Source organism: Oncorhynchus mykiss, chromosome 10 (genome assembly GCF_057628025.1).
Source record: "Oncorhynchus mykiss isolate SJ-2025 chromosome 10, ASM5762802v1, whole genome shotgun sequence".
In the NCBI taxonomy this organism is placed as follows: Eukaryota; Metazoa; Chordata; class Actinopteri; order Salmoniformes; family Salmonidae; genus Oncorhynchus; species Oncorhynchus mykiss.
Window position 1 is genome coordinate 67,749,039 of NC_143031.1, and position 16,851 is coordinate 67,765,889.

At 50.0% G+C, this 16,851-nt stretch overlaps 1 protein-coding gene across 5 annotated transcripts in view; it reads left to right on the forward strand.

Annotated features, from left to right (window-relative positions):
* LOC110534508 (F-box/WD repeat-containing protein 7) overlaps positions 1 to 16,851 on the forward strand; it is a 190,657-nt gene that overhangs the window by 93,501 nt on the left and 80,305 nt on the right. For 2 of the 5 annotated variants that reach the window (XM_090187606.1, XM_090187607.1), the window contains exon 1: positions 3,754 to 5,046. The exons of the other annotated variants lie outside the window; for them this stretch is intronic. In XM_090187606.1, the coding sequence (XP_090043732.1) occupies positions 4,807 to 5,046 (240 nt within the window). In that variant the 5' untranslated portion in view covers positions 3,754 to 4,806. Of the gene's footprint in view, positions 1 to 3,753; positions 5,047 to 16,851 lie in introns of those variants that run through there. 5 annotated transcript variants of the gene reach the window in all.

Sequence of the window (16,851 nt, forward strand, 5' to 3'; positions counted from 1 at the left end):
CAGGAGACAGGCCAGTACATCAGGAGACGTGGAGGAGGCCGTAGGAGGGCAACAACCCAGCAGCAGGACCGATACCTCCACCTTTGTGCAAGGAGGAGCATTAGGAGCACTGCCAGAGCCTTGAAAAATGATCTCCAGCAGGCCACAAATGTGCATGTGTCTGCTCAAACGGTCAGAAACAGACTCCATGAGGGTGGTATGAGGGCCCGACGTCCGCAGGTGGGGGTTGTGCTTACAGCCCAACACCGTGCAGGACGTTTGGCATTTGCCAGAGAACACCAAGATTGGCAAATTCGCCACTGGCGCCCTGTGCTCTTCACAGATGAAAGCAGGTTCACACTGAGCACATGTGACAGTCTGGAGACGCCGTGGAGAACGTTCTGCTGCCTGCAACATCCTCCAGCATGACTGGTTTGGCGGTGGGTCAGTCATGGTGTTGGGTGGCCTTTCTTTGGGGGGCCGCACAGCCCTCCATGTGCTCGCCAGAGGTAGCCTGACTGCCATTAGGTACCGAGATGAGATCCTCAGACCCCTTGTGAGGCCATATGCTGGTGCGGTTGGCCCTGGGTTCCTCCTAATAATTTAGTCCAGGTCTGGGAGGAGATCCCTCAGGAGACCATCCGACACCTCATCAGGAGCATGCCCAGGCGTTGTAGGGAGGTCATACAGGCACATGGACGCCACACACACTACTGAGCCTTATTTTGACTTGTTTTAAGGACATTACATCAGAGTTGGATCGGCCTGTAGTTTGGTTTTCCACTTTAATTTTGAGTGTGACTCCAAATCCAAACCTCCATGGGTTGATAAATTTGATTTCTATTGATAATTTTTTGTGTGATTTTGTTGTCAGCACATTCAACTATGTAAAGAAAAAGTATTTAATAAGAATATTTCATTCATTCAGATCTAGGATGTGTTATTTTAGTGTTCCCTTAATTTTTTTGAGCTCTGTGTGTGTGTGTGTACACACACACGTGTGCCTGGACCAAGCCAATTTGTCATTTGTTTGTCCTTGGAGAAATGTGTTTTAAGGACTATTTCTCACACAAGCAGCCCTAGACATTAAAGATTAATGGCTGCTTGCAATTCTTATGATCTTAAGCTAGTTATTCTTCTCTCAAATGAGCTTTCTGTTGTGCCTTTAGTATGTGTGTGTGTGTGTGTGTGTATACTTAGTGTGGGAGAGAAGGTCTGGATTCCTATTGGAAAGACTGGAGGCAGGTTTAAACCACTTGACAGAGTTGACACGTTGCTGCTCCCAGGCCAGTAGTGCAACAGGAAGCTCTGCCACTCGTCTTCATTCTGCTAAATAGCTGTTGGCTTTTTGACTTACCTCCATGGACGTTTTCAGATTTTTAACAATACAATGTCTAACAATTAGGATATGGAAATGAGCCTGTGCCTCTGCAGAGCTGAACACAGCCCTGTCTCAACAGTGTCTATTTAAACTTCAGCTGGTTTTCTTAGGAACTAATCAATCACCAACCAGAAGTGTTATTCTTAATCCTATGTGGATGTTATTTTCTCTAGGCCACTCTTTTTCAAATACTGTGTAGAATGTTCTTAGGTGAATGCATTCAGTTGTACCAAATGACTAGGTATCTCTCTTTCTCTTTACTCCGGTGTCCGATCCATGTGAAAGTAATTTTAACGTTTGCCTGTATCTTCAATGCTATTGTTTATAGGGTAATAGCTTCTGCGACCGTAATCGCTGGCTGTCGGCTGGTGTTTATGCCCAGCGGAGGATGCTAATGTAAACAGGAAGGAACCTCAACCCACACTTGTACACAGTGGCAGGCTGTCGCTGTTCAAGGGGCTGAACTACTCATTCAAAATCGAATCAAGTCCAATTTTATTGGTCACATCCACATGGTAAGCAGATGTTATTGCGAGTGTAGTGAAAAGCCTGTGTGTGATTACTCATTCATCAACTTTGTGTTCTAGCATGTGTAGAGTGGATCGGCTAATCACTCACTGTTGCAAGGGAGGTGTGACTGCAAGTGTGTTATAATGTAAACAGCGAGGAAACGGTCTGTGTGTGGTCCGGTTTGAGCTAAGCCTTCCCAGCGATCCATCATGCCAAGTCCCCATACAAGCCCTGGCCAGAAGAGCCTTGTTATGCTTTGTCTGATTTGGCTGTCAGAGCCTTCCAGATGTGCGAATAAGGGAATGTGTTGCTATGGTTACACGTAAACAGGTTCCTGTTTTTTGAATAGTCTGATATACCGTATTTGTTTCCTATTCCAATGGATTTGTAAGCATGCTTAGTCTTATGTCTTCTAAAACACGAGTTGGCCTGATGCAATAAGCAAGGGTGAGACAGCCATGTCCATTTGGGGTATTACAACATCAAAAAAGGTACTGCAAACAGCACCTTTTTCCCCCTCCCTGTAAATCCTTGCATGTGCTATAGAAGGACAATGTACTGTTGTCTGGACATGGCAGTTGACCGTGCTGTGCACGGCAGGTCACTGGCTGGTGAGTGTGTGTGTGCTCAATGCTTTTGACCAAAATGCTTGAGCATGTCAATTGCTTTGTTTACTGAGGATGGGTTACCACCATGCAGGTAAACCTAGCATATACTCATTAAGAAGATCAGACCGTAGGTTAAGATCCTATAGGCTAATATAGCCCACCGTAGTTAGCATATACTCATTAAGAAGATCAGACCGTAGGTTAAGATCCTATAGGCTAATATAGCCCACCGTAGTTAGCATATTCTCATTAAGAAGATCAGACCGTAGGTTAAGATCCTATAGGCTAATATAGCCCATCGTAGTTAGCATATTCTCATTAAGAAGATCAGACCGTAGGTTAAGATCCTATAGGCTAATATAGCCCACCGTAGTTAGCATATTCTCATTAAGAAGATCAGACCGTAGGTTAAGATCCTATAGGCTAATATAGCCCATCGGAGTTAGCATATTGGCGTCCACTTTAACTGAACCTTTTTTATAGTACCGCTCAGTTGATCTCCCATCCCCCCCGTTCTACCTTAAACCCAGACCTCTAAATCTCCTCAAGTCTAGGAAGTTAACATCCGTCTGGAGGCTGTATAAAACTGCATGGCATTCAGGATAAGAGATTCCCTCAAACCGAAGGCTTGAATTCCCCAGGACCCAAGGTTAAATCCCTCATGGCTGCCATTCCTAGAGTTTACCTTGGGCCTATCATGTTAACAGACATAAGCCTCGGGAGTGGGTCCATGGCACATAGTTTGGTAGTCGGAGATTAGCCAAAAAGCTCATGTAGCCGGAATATAGACATGGGAGATACATTTGCTGTGGCCTATTCAGGGTGTGTTCAGAAACGTGCAGGTTTGCTGGTGTCTCTGTGGTCACCTTTATCACCGATGATGGGCCTGCCTTGCTTGTATCCATGTGTCTGCACTCTTGACTGTTTACACTAAACCTCAGTGGGAAAGGTACTAATGCTGCTAACTCCGCATTCAGACTAGAATCACACACTCATACAGCGGGGAGTGTATTTATGAATTATTCAGTTGCCTGCCAACATCCAGAAGCAACACACAATGAAGAGGCCTCTCCTCTTTGTTTTTCATTACATCTTTATTGATCAGGGAAGGGCAGCGTAGGGGGGAGTCAGCATTCTTTGTTGTCAGTCAGTTCTGCCGAGTTGTGAAGACTCTGTCATCCCCACTGATCCAGACCCATTTCTTCTTCTGTAGTTACATTTTCCCATAGCAATTATTTATTTCTCCAGCCTTCTTTTCTCCATTCTTTAGATTAGAATTTGAGGAAGGTCCACGTGCAGAGATGTGTGACCTATGTGGGTATGGTAATGGCGTCTATTCCCAATAGGTTGACACACTATATTGAGAAATGTCCTAGCCGGCATGCAGCAGCACATTCTGTGGAATACATCGTCCCAGATGAAGTAGAAGTGGAGGCAATTAAAAAAAGTTGGAGAACTTCTCCTGCTCTTCTAAGGGAGATTTAAACCTTCAAATGAAATCTCAAGTTCAAGAAACATTGGGAAACGGCGGCTCTCCAAAAAGTTTATTTTAAAAAATTGGACAAAAAGACTGTCACTTATGACAGGTGTCATGTCCCACTGCAATACTGTAACATTGCCCCCCCCCCCCCCCCAAATAAAAGTTACCTGACACGGACCAGCTGATCTGGACATTTCTGACCAATTGTAAATAGCTCTCTCTAAGGTATGTAATGACTAACATGACAAGAGGAACTGCTGATGCACTACCCAATTCAGAAATGTCACCTTGTGCATTCTACTATCGCACCTTTCAAGAGTAAGTTGAAAGCCCGACTGAATTCCTAAGTTTGGGAACCCCTGCGTTAAGAGATCATGTCAAAGCAGCTGATTACAGTGGTAGGTCAGGGAGGAGCAGACAGGACAGGAGGGGGCTGGTCTGGGGGATTGCACGTCACCCCATTGAGCTTCCTCATAACTGCACTTTTGGACGACCGGTGAAACACATTGCTCCCCAGGGGGTCAGGGAGCCGGATTCCACAGTGACTCGTCGTTCTAAGGGGGTGTGGCCTATCCTGAGGCATGGCAGACAGCTGCTCTGCCTGGCAGGGATCTCAGCGGTGACGTCACGCTCTGGGATATTTTAAAGGGGGGCGATGAGCTGGGGAGCGAGCTCGGAGTGGACAGACCAGCATCAACAGAGCACCGTGAGGGTTGCATTAGTGTTTTCAAGAGCTCCAGAGAGAAGAGTCCAAATCCCCCGGCCACTACGTACAACAACCTGCTCCCTGAGCCGCCCCGCCCCTGATTCCCCCTCTGGGATATGACCGACTAGTCCCAGTTCTTGCAATGCTGAGGCATTGCCCCATACCCCTTTTCACATCTTCCAGATCCCGAAAGAAGATGCCCAAGGCCTCTGGGAAAGAGAAGGCCCCCCTGGCAACACCGGAGAGCCTGGCCCTGGACATAGTGGCAGACCCAAAAGTGGTGGTCAAGGTGGCTAAGGAGCCTCCACTGCCCCCGCAGAAAGTGCTCCGGCTCTTCAGCATCAACATCATCACTCAGGGGCTGCCCTTCTGTCGCAGACGGGTGAGTGCTGCCGGGCTTGGGCCCAAGGTGTGTTAAGGGGGGTTGGGGTAGGCCAGATGCTTACCGACATGAGTGAGGAATCTCGCCTGTCACCCACATAAAATGTCAAGGGTTCACTCCGCACCCTGCTGGCTCATCTGTGAGACGGGACTGACGCAAGCACAACTGTCTGGGGACTAGTGCAACTGTGATTCTGTTTTAGCGTCAAGGTCTCTTCCCCTTTTCCTCTCTTCTGTTGAATTGCACATTGTCAGTCTCTCTGTTGTTGTGTTTGTAGTTAATCAAGGTGACAGTTTTTGTCTCCATCTGACAGAGGTTGTTTGTTTTCCTCTTTTTGTTTCTGCTCTGGTGACTATTTTCTTTTGTTTTTGAAATGTTCAACAAGAGTCTTGTTTCTTCCCAGGGTTGTATTTTGTCAAAGGGAAACGCAGTGGAGGCCGTCTCAAAAAGAATTCTGACCTCTGACGCACAAGCCTTCTCAACATGGATATAAACACTATCTGGTTAGGAATAAACCCCCCCCCCCCCAACCTACTACATCTCTTCCCACTTCAGTCAACAAACAGTAATTTGTTACCTGTACTGTTGTCTTGTCTTGTTTCATTAGAACAAGATGGAAAGATAAAAGCGATGGTCAGTGTTGGCACTTGTCCTTGACCGTAAATGCAGTGACAGGTTTTATTCTTGTCAAAGCGTTTCATAATATGAAAACTAAATTGCCAACACGTGAATGAGCGCAATGGCTTGTCAGTTTGGTAGAATACCCTATTCCCAAGGACGTTTTACTTTGTCACAAGGGCTTTGTCACAATTACATTATACCATGTTGTGTAATGCTAACAAATGCACACTACCAATCCTTAATCATGTGTCTACTTCAGTAAAAAATAGCTTTCAACCAATTTATTTGTATTTAAGTATTCGGTGTCTCTCTAAAACACGGTTTTATGCTACCGTGTGTCGTGGGTAGACTGCTGGGCGCAACAATGCTCTTGTTGACGCAGTCATGTGCTCGGGCAGCCTCGCCCAAAGCGCCGTTCAGGACTCCTACATGTGACCTTAAAAAGGCTGCATGGTATCTCTCTATTTATAGGTTATGTTTAGGAGACGGTGACCTAATGTATTGATCGCAGGGATAAACACCTGGCAGCTTCTGTAGTCCAAGGAAATATCGGTTGTCGATGTTTCAAGAACGTGAAGTTGAACGTTTTACAGGGACAAGTGCATAAAAGACACAGGCTCTGGATGTCCTCTCCCTTCAGTAGTCTTTTATTGCTGACGTGTTTTGGTGATGTCATCTGATTAATGGGAGAGGTGCTGCTAGACAGGAGGGGGGCCAGTGACGGCCAGGGCAGTTCAATGATATGGGACGCGATGGAACGTTACACCTCGACAACTGGCCTGCGGCTTTACTCCTTTTGCTCAGCAACCTATATTAGGTAGTTCTAATGTTTCGGGGACAAAATGGGCGTATGAAAATGACTTTTGTCGTGTTCAGGCAAGCATATCCTGCAGCTAAACCGGCTTCCGCTCTGAGAACCCGGTCTGTTTATGCACCGCTTACGCCACGCTCTTACCAGCCCAGCATCCTTGCACGTACTTTATATATATGTGTTGTGGCGCACTGCGGCAACAAGTGGAGAAGGTGCACACTTGTGAAAGGCTGACCAAGGCTATGACTGCTGATATCCTGCCAAATTCAATTGCGGCCCACGCTACCTTTCTTGTAGTTGTTCCCCTGTTAGGAATCAGACGTACCACAGCTTTTGTACCCCCTGTCTGTGACGTGGGAAATGTTGGCAGCCCTTGATGGGCAATTTGCACTTTTGTGACATTGTACTGATGTGAACCCTTTAAAAAAAACTTAATCACTTGGGGGAAATGAATTGACTATAGCTAACAGCATTGGTATTTTCGTGTCAAATTAGACTGGCACCTCAATGTTTGGCTGTTGGCTACATCATAGTAAAAATGCCTTGGAGCTCAGACAAAGGGCTCTTTTCATAGGGGTTGCTGAGGGAAGGATGGGAGAGGACATGAAAGATTGAGAGAATAAAATTGTCCTCTTTACACCTCCGCTTCTACGGCTTTCACAGAGGGAGTTGAGGGACAGAGTGAAGGATGGAGAGAGAATGAGGAGAGGACACAGCTAAAACGGTAACTGAGGAGACTGCAGCCCTCGCGCTCGCTCTCGCGCTCGCTCTCCCCCCTTGCGCTCGCTCTCCCCCCTTGCGCTCGCTCTCCCCCCCTCGCGCTCGCTCTCCCCCCTCGCGCTCGCTCTCCCCCCTCGTGCTCGCTCTCCCCCCTCGCGCTCGCTCTCCCCCCTCGCGCTCGCTCTCCCCCCTCGCGCTCGCTCTCCCCCCTCGCGCTCGCTCTCCCCCCTCGCGCTCGCTCTCCCCCCTCGCGCTCGCTCTCCCCCTCCCCCCCGCGCGCTTGCTCTCTCTCCCTCCCCCCTCTCGCTCGCTCTCTCTCCCTGGCCCCTCTCGCTCGCTCTCCCCCTCCCCCCCGCGCGCTTGCTCTCTCTCCCTCCCCCCTCTCGCTCGCTCTCCCTCCCTGGCCCCTCTCGCTCGCTCTCTCTCTCTCTCCCTGGCCCCGCTCGCTCGCTCTCTCCCTGGCCCCGCTCGCTCGCTCTCTCTCTCTCCCTGGCCCCGCTCGCTCGCTCTCTCTCTCTCCCTGGCCCCGCTCGCTCGCTCTCTCTCTCTCCCTGGCCCCGCTCGCTCGCTCTCTCTCTCTCCCTGGCCCCGCTCGCTCGCTCTCTCTCTCTCCCTGGCCCCGCTCGCTCGCTCTCTCTCTCTCCCTGGCCCCGCTCGCTCGCTCTCTCTCTCTCTGGCCCCGCTCGCTCGCTCTCTCTCTCTCCCTGGCCCCGCTCGCTCGCTCTCTCTCTATCCCTGGCCCAGCTCGCTCGCTCTCTCTCTCTCCCTGGCCCCCGCTCGCTCGCTCTCCCTGCCCCCGCTCGCTCGCTCTCCCTGCCCCCGCTCGCTCGCTCTCTCTCCCTGCCCCCGCTCGCTCGCTCTCTCTCCCTGCCCCCGCTCGCTCGCTCTCTCTCCCTGCCCCCGCTCGCTCGCTCTCTCTCCCTGCCCCCGCTCGCTCGCTCTCTCTCCCTGCCCCCGCTCGCTCGCTCTCTCTCCCTGCCCCCGCTCGCTCGCTCTCTCTCCCTGCCCCCGCTCGCTCGCTCTCTCTCCCTGCCCCCGCTCGCTCGCTCTCTCTCCCTGCCCCCGCTCGCTCGCTCTCTCTCCCTGCCCCCGCTCGCTCGCTCTCTCTCCCTCCCCCCACGCGCTCGCTCGCTCTCTCTCCCTCCCTGCCCCCGCTCGCTCGCTCTCTCTCTCTCCCTCCCCCCCGCGCGCTCGCTCGCTCTCTCTCTCTCCCTCCCCCCCGCGCGCTCGCTCGCTCTTTCCCTCCCCCCCGCGCGCTTGCTCTCTCTCTCTCCCTGGCCCCGCTCGCTCGCTCGCTCTCTCTCTCTCCCTGGCCCCGCTCGCTCGCTCGCTCTCTCTCTCTCCCTGGCCCCGCTCGCTCGCTCGCTCGCTCGCTCTCTCTCTCTCCCTGGCCCCGCTCGCTCGCTCGCTCTCTCTCTCTCCCTGGCCCCGCTCGCTCGCTCGCTCTCTCTCTCTCCCTGGCCCCGCTCGCTCGCTCGCTCGCTCTCTCTCTCTCCCTGGCCCCGCTCGCTCGCTCGCTCTCTCCCTGGCCCCGCTCGCTCGCTCTCTCTCTCTCCCTGGCCCCGCTCGCTCGCTCTCTCTCTCTCCCTGGCCCCGCTCGCTCGCTCTCCCTGCCCCGCGCGCTCTCCCTGCCCCCGCTCGCTCTCCCTGCCCCGCGCGCTCTCCCTGCCCCGCGCGCTCTCCCTGCCCCCGCTCGCTCTCCCTGCCCCCGCTCGCTCTCCCTGCCCCCGCTCGCTCTCCCTGCCCCCGCTCGCTCTCCCTGCCCCGCGCGCTCTCCCTGCCCCCGCTCGCTCGCTCTCTCTCCCTGCCCCCGCTCGCTCGCTCTCTCTCCCTGCCCCCGCTCGCTCGCTCTCTCTCCCTGCCCCCGCTCGCTCGCTCTCTCTCCCTGCCCCCGCTCGCTCGCTCTCTCTCCCTGCCCCCGCTCGCTCGCTCTCTCTCCCTGCCCCCGCTCGCTCGCTCTCTCTCCCTGCCCCCGCTCGCTCGCTCTCTCTCCCTGCCCCCGCTCGCTCGCTCTCTCTCCCTGCCCCCGCTCGCTCGCTCTCCCTCCCTGCCCCCGCTCGCTCGCTCTCCCTCCCTGCCCCCGCTCGCTCGCTCTCTCTCCCTCCCTGCCCCCGCTCTCTCTCTCTCCCTCCCCCCACGCGCTCGCTCGCTCTCTCTCTCTCCCTCCCCCCACGCGCTCGCTCGCTCTCTCTCCCTCCCCCCACGCGCTCGCTCGCTCTCTCTCCCTCCCCCCACGCTCTCGCTCTCTCCCTGGCCCCTCTCGCTCGCTCTCTTTCCCTGCCCACTCTCGCTCGCTCTTTCCCTGCCCACTCTCGCTCGCTCTCTTTCCCTGCCCACTCTCGCTCGCTCTCCCGCTCGCACTCTCTCCCTGCCCGCTCCATCTATCTTTCTCCCCCTGTCTCTTGCTCTCCCCCTCTCTCTCTTTCTTCTGTCTGAGATCAAAGCCAGCCACTGGGTAAAACAGCTCAGAGACAAAGGGATCAGAATGGTAATTTGTCCTTCATTAGCGCTGTTTACGCGCTAGCTGCAGGTTCAAAAGCTGAGCCGAAAGGGATCTAAGGGGGTGGCTAGGCAGGATAATATCTACTATGCTCCGTCTTTCCTGGCCACAGAGTCAGAATTAAAGATGTTTCTCTTTGTAAGTGTATCGCTCACTGTCCAATGGGATTCAAGTGGCACTCATAATAATCACCATAATCATTTTCTTCAAGGTAAAACAGACTGTTAAACCGCATGTCTAACAAAAAGGGAGCACAAACTAGGTTCACAGTCAACGCACACATCACAAAGCAGGGATGAGCAACTGTCCAGGCATACGATGGCTACAGCCCTTTAACCTGTTAAACTCAGTGGTTGTTTTGGACCCGGTACTATAGCCCTTTAACCTGTTAAACTCAGTGGTTGTTTTGGACCCGGTACTCTAGCCCTTTAACCTGTTAAACTCAGTGGTTGTTTTGGACCCGGTACTCTAGCCCTTTAACCTGTTAAACTCGGTGGTTGTTTTGGACCCGGTACTCTAGCCCTTTAACCTGTTAAACTCAGTGGTTGTTTTGGACCCGGTACTCTAGCCCTTTAACCTGTTAAACTCAGTGGTTGTTTTGGACCCGGTACTCTAGCCCTTTAACCTGTTAAACTCAGTGGTTGTTTTGGACCCGGTACTCTAGCCCTTTAACCTGTTAAACTCGGTGGTTGTTTTGGACCCGGTACTCTAGCCCTTTAACCTGTTAAACTCAGTGGTTGTTTTGGACCCGGTACTCTAGCCCTTTAACCTGTTAAACTCGGTGGTTGTTTTGGACCCGGTACTCTAGCCCTTTAAAAGGCTGTTTGTGAGGTTATACTCCCCAAGAACTTCATGAATGCAGAATGTCTTGACCTCCTTCCAACAAGTGTTAATTTGTACCGTGTCCTGTTTCAGATGTGTTGTGGGCTGTAAAATGGTTTGAGGGTGTTATGACTGTAAGTAAGGTGTCCCGCTGGGTACCTTCTGTGTTCTCTCATTCTCTCCCTCCCTCTTTCTAGTTCATCCCTCCCTTCATTCCTTACCTCCCTCTCCTTTGGTAAGGAATGTTCTGTGCCCTGTTTTCTACAACTGCTAGGGAACTTCAGCCTTGACGCTAATTAGGATTTAATCGATTGAGCCGAGGGTGAAATACACCTTTTGGTACCAACCAGACCTAGGCCTCCAGGGGAGCATGAAACGAGACAGCCCTGCCACAGGGAACCGAACACGGGAAGAATAAAGTTAGTTAAGCCCCCACCTCTGGCAGCCTCCGGATGGTAATTGGTTTATATATAAAAAATAAAAAAATGTAGGATTACGCCACTGTTGCCGGTCGAGCTTAATCCCTGGCTTCCCGTTGCGAGAGTGCAGTTTCCCCCTCCAAAAGCAGAGCAGCGCCCTCGGCATGCCAACCACTCCTCCATCAGGGGATCTTTGCCTTCCCTCTCTACCTCTTTCACTCTCTCCCACTGACTAAAACACTGCAGAATACAGGTCTTCTATCTTTAATTCGCACACATTCCCCAAGTAAGATTAACTTTGTATGAGAAGACAAAATGGGCCCTTACAGGCTTCTCCTTTTGTTCTTTAGTGTGTCGTGTTCAAGAACAAGTTTCTTTTTGTTTTTGCGTCTTTGTCGCTGTGTTAAAATGGTACAAACTGCGAGGAGAGAGTTCCAGGCCCCGAACTGAAAAACAGTCTGAACTTTGCCACTGGCTGCCTTCTGCAAGAACTTTGTCTCAGTAGACCAAACCAAACCGTAGCTAGGTCCCCCATGCCATGCCCAGTTGTGGGGCTGCTCTTGCTGGTGTGCCACGCAGACTCCACCAGACTCTACTGTGGAGGCAGCAGCTGGCTGCTGTGAATGGAATTGCTGGTATTTCTCTGGTCTCTATGGGACGTTAGAACTTAAGTCCCCGGAGCTTCTGCTTTCAAGAGAGCTCATTCCTCAGAGTCCCAGGAGCTTTCACAAGACATTTCTGTCATTTCTAATGCGACAGTGTTGCTGCTGAGATAATTGCTGAAAAGTTTAGTTATTTTAACAAAAATATGTTCATTACCTTCAGTAAACTGAATACATTATCATATGTTCCATAGTACGGAGTGATTTAGTGATTTTATGAGGTAGTTTTGATTATTAAAAAAACTATAATGGATTTCGGTTTTGATTATACATTAAATGCATTATGAAATATTGACAGTAAAAATATATTTTTTTTAATGGAACTTCCAAAGTCGATCATTATGGACATTCAATTGCAAAAACATAGAGACAATGGAATATTTTCAGTCAATAGAGAAAGTGGAAATGACTATGAAATAATAACACATTGAAATTGTCAGTTTTTATTTTATAAAAAATATTTTTAATTCCTTAGTCATCTCATCTCTGCTCAGGGAATAGCAGCCAGCCAGACCATGTTATCTCGGTGGTCTTCAGTCATCCTATTCAGCTAGGCTACAAAATCATTTTTCTGCCTCTTCAAAGTAGGTGAGGCATACTTTCACAAACGGTCTCTATCCCTCTCGTTGTTGTGTACATTCCTCTCTCATGCGTTCCGTGCGTATCTAACCTAACGTAGCATGCGTAAAAGTGTCTCTGTCCAAGCCGGAAAGAACAGGTGCAATGGATGTTCTTGACTAATTCTTGAACTGCATTGTTGTTTAAGAGCTTAAATAAGTGTTTCACGGTAAGGTCGTATGTATTCAAGTAAAATTTAAAATAAAATTAGATTTGATTATGGTCATTATAGTTAATTACCAGGTTTCTGCTCTGAACTAGGTTGAATATTTGCTTGATGCAAACTACAACTCCCCTTCAGGCCAGCATTTCTGTCATGAATGATTAGATTTCTACCTAAAGAAATGGTGTGTTGGGCTCACACAAAATTCCTGAATGGAATTCTAGTAATTGAACTGACATCGGGCAATTAGATGTTTTAATAACGATACCCCCCCCCCCCCACCCCAAAAAATAACAAAATCTTGGTTAATCGCTCAGCAATAATTTTACGACACATTTGCTTCCTCTGTAATAGCTTAGCAATAATGCGTCTCCTGAAATGTCGGCTTAAATTCGATCTCCAGGATCTTTTGTATCGTCCAAGTCTGTCAATCTCCTCATATAAATAGCATAGGGACATGGCTTGAGTTTCCAATTAAAATGTGCCAACATAGGTTACGCAAACCTTGTTTCCCAGGCCGGAACAGGCATCCAGCTGTTGCAGTAGAGATGGATATCGGAGAATCAGACTTACACAGCAGTGCATTTGAGACTTGGTGTTACTTTCCTGGCTCATCCTGCTGCCATGCCATTTTTGGGGTAAGATGATCTGGACCTGCCCATGACAGCTATGTGTCGTGTCCCCTTCCATCAGCCAGGGACATTTTGCTGCTTGGACTTTCGCTCAGTATAGGCGACAACTTTCCCTAGAGACTCTGATCAAGTGCAAAGCGGATGAGCTAATAGCTAGATCTCAAAAGCCACGGAAGGAAACACTTTGCTATTTTGTCCGTTATACATCCCTCCTTTGCCTTTCTTCAAAGTATTTTTGATTAGCCTCACGGGGACACGTAAGCTGTGGCGGATTTAGCCGTTAATCAGCCAAGTATCTAGTATAAAACAAGATGTTGTAATTGAGTGCTCCTATGGCCTTTTTGTTTGTAAGGTGTCTGTGTGTGTGAAGCAGGGCGACGTTGGTAGGTGCGGCCTACGATGCATGCTGCAAGCCAGGCGCAGATTGTAACCTTGCTGTCATGTCTTCGGTCACATTTCAACAACATTTCCATTTCCAAGAGTGTTGGATAAAAGGGATATGAGATGGCACCAATTTTAGGATGTTAAATTCAACTTCGCCCTGCTGTTTTGAATACTGTATATGCCCTTGCGTGCTAACTGCTTAGCACTACTCTTGCGCCATTCATCATACTTTCAAACAAGTTATTTGCAGAGAAAGCACAAGAAAAGTTTGCACCTTTATGCCAACGAAGAGATGTTGAGAAAAGCCCACACCAGTCCTTAGAGATCAGTGCACGGCCAGTTGACTCCCTTAACTCCCTCACGCTCCTCCCAAGACTCCAATCTCTGCAGTGGATTATTTCTCAAATCCATCTTCTAGTAAACACATTGACCAACTTCTTGCCGGTCGGGCCCAGCCATGTATTAAGGTGCCTGCGGCGGGCGGTTCAGATAAGACCTTTTGGATTTGAGGAGCTTCACCCTGTACTCATTTGGTGCTACATAGATCAAAATGGGACTCGCAATCCCTCGACTCTGCATCATGGCCCACTGAAGCAATCGTCTTTAGGGGTCTCGAGCGAGGCTCCGCGTCGCTTTAGCGGCCCTGTTCACGTTATTGCAGTTGACAGCAAGGTGTCATTGCAGGAGAGATGTCGTTAAAATGGAGGGCCTGGAGAAGCAATGAAGATGGTACATTTGCTGATGCAATAGACTGCAATACAACAGGGCTTGTGCTGGAATAATAAAGCACGCTACATTACCACTCCAAGACGCTTCTGAGTTCTGGCTTTCTTTTTGGGTGATTATTACATATTTAGCTATTTTGTTTCTTTTGTGTCAGTATAGTGTCACGCTTCAGCATGATGACCTTAAATGTGCTCTGCCACTGAGGACCACATTCCGAGGTCTCTCCGACTAATCGCCCGTCTATTCCCTGCCAAGTAGAACAGGTTACAGAGTATTGAACAGACCCGTACGCTGGTTTTTACTCTGTATCCTGCTGGGCTGTGACACAGCTTTGAGCAGAGGATGAAACACAGACTCCCAGAGAGCGGTGTTGCTCTCACAGGGGAGCCGCCTGTTATGTCCCTTCAATGGGCCTCGTGGTGTAAGACATGCCCTGCCACTGGGCATTCGGTCCGTTGTATCTGCAGTCTCTCCTTTCCCGACAAGTTCACTAGAGGTAAGTGCTATCTGGGAGCTCTTCATGGCACCCTCGCCCACTTCTAATCTTTCAGTGTCCATCTGGTCATTTTTCTATTTCGGATTATACTCTTTAAGGCTTTTATTCATCACCCTCCAGCTGTAAATGCCTTTTTTTCCATTATCAGTAGACAATCCGGTCTTTGCTCACAAACTGACCGTAAGTCCCCATCACCAACTAAGTGTTGCAGTGCGATGGATACCCATAGCATTCTAGCTGCGCATCACAACCATCTGTCCTGCTGCTCCTTTACTCTCTATTAATAGAACCCACATAAGAGCTCCTCTCTGTCGTTATGGCTCAGCTGCTGAGAGAAACCCACAACACGTTCGCCTCAGACGTACTGACCTCCCCTTCAGTTCAAAGCCAAGGAAGAAGTGATGGCGAAATGATGTCAAATCATGTCAAAGGGATTTGTGGGGCATGGACTCGTGCGGCATTTCCCTGGTGTTAGCCGTCTTGCTAGCTAGCCTCACTAGCGCCCGCCTCCCTTCCTGCACCTTTAGCGTATTTGACCATATCCGTAATGTCTATATGGGCGGCTGGCTGCCACGTTCATCTCTGGATTTGTGATCTGGACAGCTGATGCTCGGCCCCGTTCAACCCCCACTCTCTCTCCTGAGGCGAGGACCAGAGCTCTGCTCCCTCACTCCTGGGAGAGGTGCTGGGATTCCATTGCCCTTGGTCTCCAAATAACACTGAAGGGGGGGTGGAAGGGAGGAAGGCATCTGCTCCATGCTATTCTAGGCAGACCAATTCCAGGGCAGAGAGAGGGAGAGAGCCAGCCAGCAGTTCGGCCCAACCAAGCTGTTCTGTCCCCCACTAAGAAAATGAAGAGGATTCGGTAGCCAGAGATGACGTTTGGTTTTCTGGTTTGTAGCAGCAGTCTTATCGAATCATCTGTTTAATCTCACTTCCTCTTGACCTGATTTTGTTTGATTTCCTCAATCTAATCAACCAATACGAGTTTTATCTTCTGTTTACCCACAACGAATCATGGTCAACAAACACTGTTCTTTATCAGTCAATGTGCATCAGAGTGTACTTGGAAAACATTGACTTGTTTCTGAGTACTTCAACATAAATTAGCCTGGTCATCATTGATGACACGGCGATCTCTCTCGCGTGCATATCTTGCATGTCTCGACACTGTGGCCTTTACAGGTGAATATGATTTCTCTCTCTAAACGCTGCATGCATTCGTCTTGCCCGTGGTATACTGTACGTGACGCAGTGTGGCCAAGACCTGCTCAGTAGGCTCACGACCGACTGGCTCCGGCCGTAGTTCAGTCACGGCCCTTCCCACCTGCAGCAGGGCTGCCTGGAGGCACTGACATTTCCCACAGCAGGCGGGGGCAAGAGGGGTTAATAAGAGGCGTTCCCCTCCCTCAGGAATGTGTCACAGGGCCTAAGCATCGCCATGTTCCCCAACCGGAGAGAAACTGAAGTTGGGGTGGCAGCTTTTAAAACCCCTCTACACGCAAGCAGATACACACTGCTCTGCTTCTCAGTTGTCGTGTCTGGTGTACAGTACCTCAGGGTCTACTCACACATCCTCTGCAGACTAAACTGAGAGTCCTCATTACCAACAACTACACCCAATAAGTAAGCCTGAGGTTAAACAAGACTGTGTTGTCGTAGCCTGTTTTCTCCTTGCTGCTTCACTAACTGCTTGTTTGGGAGTCTGTTTTTGAAGTGAGTCAGAGGCGTAGTGTATCGGGGCCCCTGCTCCTCGCCTGTGATGTAGTATTGCTAAGCACTTGTGTCAGCAGCCACACGGGGTCGAGCTGTTCTAGAAGTTTTGGGATATTTGGGCGTTGTGTTTTGCCGACGTCTCCAAGCTGCCAGCCTGAACCCAGTGGCTAAGCTACCCTGTCGCCTCCTTTCCACCAAAACTGGACTGTTTATTTTCAATCAACAGTTTCCAAGGAACCGGTGCTATGCTTCTCACTGGGCCCCTCGCGCCACAGCCCTCACTCTAACAGTGTTTGTGCGTGTGTGTGCATATATAAAGAGATTCTATCTTCCTCATTGATCAGTTGTCTCTGGCTTTGATGGCCGTGTGGCCGAGGGACAACAGAACCCCACCATTATAGATTTTTTTTCTCATTTGTGTAATTATGACTGTGCGACACTGCCCCTACTCCCCGCCTCCACAGCCTTGTGTTCTGGGCTGGTTTCCCCTGGTTGGAAATGTGAGCTGGGTAAAC